At 43.1% G+C, this 7,500-nt stretch overlaps 1 protein-coding gene across 4 annotated transcripts in view; it reads left to right on the top strand.

Moving 5' to 3' along the window:
- Positions 1–1,927: 1,927 nt before the first annotated feature.
- The window catches only part of celf3a (cugbp, Elav-like family member 3a), a gene marked incomplete at its 5' end in the record, with an annotated part of 29,084 nt that continues 23,511 nt past the window's right edge, over positions 1,928–7,500 (top strand). For all 4 annotated transcript variants that reach the window (XM_084080903.1, XM_084080906.1, XM_084080905.1 and 1 more), the window contains 2 exons: positions 1,928–2,072; positions 3,531–3,613. In XM_084080903.1, the coding sequence (XP_083937029.1) occupies positions 1,928–2,072; positions 3,531–3,613 (228 nt within the window). The remainder of the gene's footprint in view (positions 2,073–3,530; positions 3,614–7,500) is intronic.

The raw sequence follows: 7,500 nt of genomic DNA, 5'->3' as shown, positions 1-7,500 counted from the left end.
AAATATGTACAGTAAACAGTTCTATCCTCTATTATTCCCCCCCTTTTTATTTTGCATGGAGCAATAATAGCCTACAATTGAATTTCCTAATGTCTGTAGAATAACTTAAAATTAAAAGATGATATATCCTTGGCTCATATGTTAATTTGAGATTGACTAAGGTTACTATGTGCGTGTTTAGGGTAAGACATGGTGGTTATAAATATTCACTCTATTCAGTATCATAAATAGCCTATTTAAGATAGGCCGACATATAGACTATATGTATTTTTTACAAACGTGATTATTATTTCTATTTGGTATTTATGTTGTCACCCTTTGAGCCTGGCTACCAGGCTCAAAGGGTGACAACATAAATACCTAATAAATAAATACCTCAAACCATCAGGTCCTGGTTTGAGGTCCTTTTTAGCGACGGTCCCCGCCGTTATGGACATCACGGCTTGTACAACCCAAGGGAGGAGGATGGAACTGAGATCGACAGGGGAGGGAGACACCGGCTTACGACGTCAAAGGAGGAGTAGCTACCCACACACACTCACACACACACACGCACACACACACATACACACAGCCACACACACACATACACACTCACGCTCACACACGCAGACAGAGAGAGGGAGGGAGGGAGACAGACAAGAAGCAAAACCGGGAGCCAAGCGACTCTCTATGTAATCTATTGTGAGGAATTCAAATTATAACACTTAACGCCCTTTTAAAAATCCGGCGAAATTTGTTTTTTCTATTTGGAGATCTATTTATTTCAGTTAATTGGGCTGGTGTCTGTAAACAGTACGTATAGCAGGAGGACGAGGCTCTGTCAACAAAGAGCAGAAAAAAAACAAGAGGAAAATCAAGACAAAAAACACGCTCATGCCGGATAAAGGACCGTCGCTGGATTTGTTAGTTGCGTTGCTATAGGAGGTAGGTCGTATTAGAACTTGTTCTACTAATATAATTCACACACACACATATGTAATATTATATATATTATTATTTTTGGTTTTTAGTCTCAAAATAAAGCGAGGAAAGACGAGAGAGGAAATTACAATATTCACAGATTTCGTCATTGAGGAACCAGGTTTATTTATTTATTTTTTTGTCAAATGTGAAAAATTATAATCGGGTCATTGTTTTTGTCAACCTATATCTTGACAAAGAGACCGCGGGGGTCGGTGTGTTGACACGCTGTCACATCTCTATGTATTTCACTATGATCAGCCCCAAACGCACGAAGGAAGGGCGCCACAACAAAGGATTCTGTTTGACTTGAGCCAATGTTTATTTATTGCGTTGAACAGTAACCTAAATATTTGACCAAGATGCTGCCCGAATTGAGAGAAAACCTTATATGTCATCCCTACTATGAATTATGATTATTGATCGCAAACAGTGACATGCCGAGATCATTACACATGCGAGATCACGATTTTATGGCCATATAGCCTACTACTGAATCATCCAATATATATTTTTAATATGTTTTCAGATTTATTACGGGAGTCTGGCCTATAAACAATCAGTTTAAATGTTTAGAAGCTGATCAATTAATTATGTCAATCTGGTTTTCATTTTCATTTAATGTTCTCTTCCATTTGGATCATCTACATGTCTCAAAATTGTTCAAAAGGTTTGATATTACACAATAAAATCCTGAATGTTAATTTAACTCAGAGAGTGTATACAAATGGAAACAAATGGACCCGTATGGGTCCCATTTCCATTTGTATGCCATACAAGTTCTGGATTTGACAGTGTATACTGTTATTATGAACATGAAATGACATCTGTCTCACTGGCCCTGTCATCCACAGTGTGAAAGCTTCTGTTCTGCCGCCCTCTCTCTGCCTGAGGATTTGGATCCTGTCCGATCCACCTGACTGCTTCCACCGTCACTCCCCCCTTCACCTGCACGACTCTCTCAATGAAGGAGGCAGACGCAATCAAGCTCTTCATCGGGCAGATCCCCCGAAACCTGGAGGAGAAGGACCTCAAGCCCATATTTGAACAGTTTGGGAAGATCTATGAGTTGACGGTCATAAAGGACAAATACACGGGGATGCACAAAGGTACGAGAGAGAGAGAGAGAGAGAGACGAGGTCTTCAGCTGACATCTGTAGACTCATAGTTTCAGGGTTGTGAAAGTTTATAGCTTATCTGTAGACATAACCTGCTCATAATACTTAGTCAGATGTTTTAGGTTGTAGCCTATATGGTGCACAAAAGATGACTGTGGCCTTAAACCCCTAGTTTGACATCATTTATTGCCATGTGGAATAACTCTACGTTTCAGTAGGCCCTACACACTGAAATCCTCAATGTTCATTTAAGTGTGTGTGTGTAAAAATGGACCATTTTACCCTCAGCGTTTTAAATTAATATTGAGGATTTTGTTGTAGGATCAGTGCAGTGACCCAGGTTAGATATTGGCATAGAGAATGTCATTACAGCTGCGCATCTGATAGCAGGAAGGGGGGGGGGGGGGGGGGAGAAGGCTCTCCCAGAGTCAACATACACTATCAATCATTTGTGTGGCACACAGAGCAAGTGGAATCACTCCACTAACACTTATAACACCTATTCTACATACATTTCCATATTCATGTTTCTCTGAGCCCTAAAGGTTAATGAAGGCCTTTGCTGTTATGTGAGGCTGAATGCATCTATGCTCAAACTGCTTGATATTATCATTTGCTGAGATCGTTTCCAGGTATTAGCACTCAGAATCAGAGAAACCTAATGGATTTAATTGGCAAGTGTAAATAATTGCAATTTTAAGTACAATGAATGTACAGGGATTCCTTTCGGCGACTCCCCATACCTCTTAGATTCATACAGTAGATCCTCAAAAATCCACCAGAAAGCCATTTAACAAAATGCTATTTGTTTATTTCACTATTAATTTTACCAGTGTAACGGACCCCTAATAGGTACATCTTTACACAAATAAAATTAACATAGAGGATTTTGTTGTGTGGTTAACCACTTTCAACCTGGTATCCATATTTTCATATCATTGTAGGCAAATTGTTCAGAGATTTTCAAAAATAGTGAGAATAGCAGATCTCAAGCTCTCAAAGCATCACAACATGCTTTGAGCTTGTAGATTGGCTATTTTCACGTTTATTGAAGTATGAAATAGGTATTTTTGCATCACAACATGCTTTGAGCTTGTAGATTGGCTATTTTCACGTATATTGAAGTATGAAATAGGTATTTTTTTGTTAATATACAAAATATATATGAATACTAAATATCAAATGAAAAAAGTACCGTGCCAATACGAATAAGATACAAAAAATCCTCGTAGCATACTGTATAAACTGACAATAAAAGCCCAGAAGTCTTCCTGGACTTCAGGCCACTGGCCTTTACCATGAAGCCGCAGTAAGCGTCCCTCACATAATCTGTTTACACATGGCATATGCAGCTGACATTTCAAACATGACATGTTCAGTAAAAATATGCTGACCTCCATTTAGCGCACATACACTGAGCTGCTAGCTGCCTCTCCCCCCTGTCTGCAGGATGTGCCTTCCTGACATACTGCGCACGAGAGTCTGCCCTGAAGGCCCAGAATGCATTGCACGAGCAGAAGACGCTACCAGGGGTGAGTGTCGTCATTGTCGTCTTCCTGACTTAACCGGCGTTTCTCAAGAGCTCACGTGTGTGTGTGTGTGTGTGTGTGTGTGTGTGTGTGTGTGCGTGCGTGCATGGAAAACAACGCTAAAAAAAGAGAATGCGATTAGTGACATTATTACGCATCCCTGCACTGCACACATATAAAGACATGGAGTGACACAGGACACACACACAGTACACACACACATACAGTGTACATTCCTGAATACGCAGTGACACAGGACACACATATGAAGACACATCATTACATGAGACACACACACACACACACACACACACTCACACACACACACACACACACACACACACACACACACACACACACACACACACACACACACACACACACACACACACACACACACACACACACACACACACACACACACATGGAGACACTCAGTCACATACATAAATATGGAGACATGTAGTGAAACAGTACACTCATAAACACACATATGGAGATCCACAGTGACACAGGACACACGTGCGAGTGTACACACACACACACACACACACACACACACACACACACACACACACACACACACACAAATATGAAGACGTGCAGTGACACAGGGAACGTAAGTGACTTTGACATGCAGGCCTGACTTCCCCTTTAGCTGATGGGGCTTCATTAAAGGGCAGAGGCTGCTCTCCTATGTGGTTCATATGTGATGCATTCAGACACATCCTTCCAGTGAGGTCTGAGTCATCCTGGAATCTGTCTCTGTTCGGAAGAAACCGCTTTGAGGCATACTGACAGTTCTCCTTCTGTCTTCTGTTCCTCTCTCTCTCTCTCTCCCCTCTATCTCTTATCTCTCTTTTCTATATTGTTTTTCGTACTCTCTCTGCCTATCTGCGTCTCTCTCTCGCCCCTCCCACTCTCTCTTAGTCTAATCAAAGTTAAACCTAGCATTATTAGCATAGCCAGGCAGCAGGTGCGCCGCCAATTGACATTTGCAAAGCTAAATATGACGTGACAGCTGTGTCTCTATAGAAACACACTGTATGAGAGACGAGGCGACTGAGGGCGCTCCCTGACTCCTCTATCTATGAGACATTTCCTCTCCTCCGTATCCTCTTCTCTCTTCCTCTTTCTTTTTATTAACAAGCGCCTTTAACCGCCGATGACTACGTCACCGCCGGTATCTGAGATGGCGAAGGAGCGAGTGACTAATATGTGCCATTGTAGACTATAGACAGGCTGTTTTGGAGGAAGAGACAGAGAGGGGGAGGGGGAGGGGGAGGAAGGGTGGTTTAGGGTACCAGCTATATAAATCCCATTATTAGCATGACAGTAGTGTGACCTCCCTGACCTCTCTGAGGAGCTCAGCATCCAGGTTCCCTGTGGCTAAACCCCCCGTCTCCCGCGACCATGTCCCTAGCGGCCCTCTGGCCTCTCCTTCTCGGTCTCTCTTACCTCTGTAAGCCTCGTAAGAGCATCGAGAAACAAGCCAAACCCCCTCACCTCCACCCCCACTCCCAATCTCAATTGTGCTCCTTCATCGCACCCCTCCCCCCTCCCCAAAAAGATGAAAACCATCTTATTAGCTACACACACACACGCTCGCGCACATAACGTGAATGCACATACTACACCCAGGGTAGAAGCACCACCCGGCCCTTGCTACCAGCTGTGGTGTAATTGTCATCTAATTGCACCTGCCCTGCCAAAGAATAATTAACTTTGGCATCTCATGGCCAGAGCTGTACAAAAGAAATAACATGAAAAGCAATTAAAGTAGAGCAGAGAGCTCACTGAATATAGATACATGAAGGCAGAGCTTTCCTGATTCCTTATTATATGGCGTTTCTCTTCTGGAAATGTCGTCTAAAGGCTCTTTTACATTTCTTTCATTGTTATCTGCTAGTAATAAATGGGAGGGTAAGAAGTGCTTGTGGAAGGAGCGCAAGAAAATGAAGGAAAAGAGAAAGGATAGGAAGGAGGCAGGGAGTGAGGGAGATAGAGAGGGAGGGAGGGAGGGGTAAACAGATGGTGGGATTGGAGTGCACCTGGCCTTGTGTTTAATTTCAGGTGAGAGAGTGAGTCTCTCTCTCTCTCTCTCTCTCTCTCTCTCTCTCTCTCTCTCTCACACACACCTATAGAATGACAAAAACACATTCAGGTAAACGTCAAGAGGAAAGACAGAAAGATCCTGAATGAAAGAGGGGAGGGGAGAGGTTAGTGCGAAGAAAAAGAAATGTGAGATTGATTCCAATTGAATTGAGAGCGGAAGACATAATGAAACCCTAAGATTTTGTTCCCATAGTGCACTCTTCATGTCCGGCTTTGGACACACTGTACTCCCTCCCGTTGTCTTGTCTCCTCTGTACTTTATCGCCGCATCTCTGTGCTATCTACCTCTGGCCGACTGAGGCCTGTTGTCGGGCCAATGTGTCTGGCTGGTCAGCTGAGGCACAGAAACTCACCGCCCCCTGGAATTGACGTTTTGTTGTTGTGCTTTTTAATCACTTTAAACCCTATATACTTTGTTGACCAGGGGTCCCTCAGGGTTCTTTACTTGGCCCCCTCCGTTTTTCCAAATCTCTTTTGCGTCGAAGGAAAATTGGCAGATCTGCTTGTAGATCGCCTATTCTGGCCTGTTATCAAATGCCCAGAATAGGGATGCTAGGGTTCATGTGGTTAATTAGACAGGACAGTGTGGAGAGACAGGAAATTGAGCGAGAGCAGAGAGAGCAAAAGTCTCTTGCCGGAACCGAAGCGGGGATGTTGCGACTGTGTGGTCAACATGCGATGCAGTTATCTACCGAGCAGCGGAGGGTTGTCATAAATGTTATGTTACCATTTAGGGTAAAAAAAAGATCACTGCTCTCCCATACACTATATTCTAGGTTCAACTGACAGCTATCAAGTATGGATCAGAGCTTAAACTGAAGTGGATGTTGTAAAAGGTGTATTCTTTTAGGGTATGCAGTGTCCTCCCTCCCTCACTTTGTAAGGATAGCAGAATGATTGAGTTGTATTTTTATTTGCCGTTACAGTTCATGAGTGCTCCTGTGGGGAGGCCAGATATCAGGCCTTATTAGCAGACGTCAGTGGATATCACTCAGTCGGTTCTGCCATTTGACTGACGTGCATGTATTGTCTTTTCGACAGATGTTGTCAGTGCACATAGGAGTGAAATTGTACATTATAAGTCAGCAAGCAGAGTCTGTTCTTGTGTGTAGTAGTGCGTGTGCAATGGGGGAGGGGAGGGCAGGTGTTCAGGCTAATGTGGTTTACTGAAGTGGGGGTGGTGTGTGTGTGTGTGCGTGTGTGTGTGTGTGTGTGTGTGTGTGTGTGTGTGTGTGTGTGTGTGTGTGTGTGTGTGTGTGTGTGCGTGTGCGTGTGTGCGTTTGTGTGTGTACAGAGGAAAACACTGTGGGAGATTGCAGCTTGAATTTGATGGTCTTATGAGATCTTTGTTTGAACAGAAAATCCATTCTCTCTGATTTCTGCATTATCTACAATATATTGAAGTAAAAGTGTGGCTCTTTCATCCAGCTCCTCAGCCCCCCCAACCCCCCCATATAAGCTGTCCATATGAGAGAAAAGAGCAGTCTCTAACTAAAGCCTGACATTAAAGCCTTATTCTTACTTCCTCGTGTGACGGTGTTGTACACTTAAAATAGCCGATCTACAAGCGTTGCTGATGCAATGCGTTGTGAGCTTATATATCGGCTATTTTCAGTGAGTGACACCATAGTACAATGGAACATAAATTAGGTTATTACTCAGCCATAACCAGTGCCCAGACAGAGGGGTTTTGTCAATAGTCTAAAATTAATTGCATGGAGTAATAGTACAGACTCAGTGCTTTTTACTCAGGATATTGAAGCTTGTCAGTCAAT

The sequence above is a fragment of the Gymnoscopelus microlampas genome (genome assembly GCF_963454915.1).
Source record: "Gymnoscopelus microlampas genome assembly, chromosome: 15".
Taxonomy (NCBI): Eukaryota; Metazoa; Chordata; class Actinopteri; order Myctophiformes; family Myctophidae; genus Gymnoscopelus; species Gymnoscopelus microlampas.
Note: the sequence above shows the minus strand (reverse complement) of the source record. Positions and strands in the feature narration are given on the sequence as shown.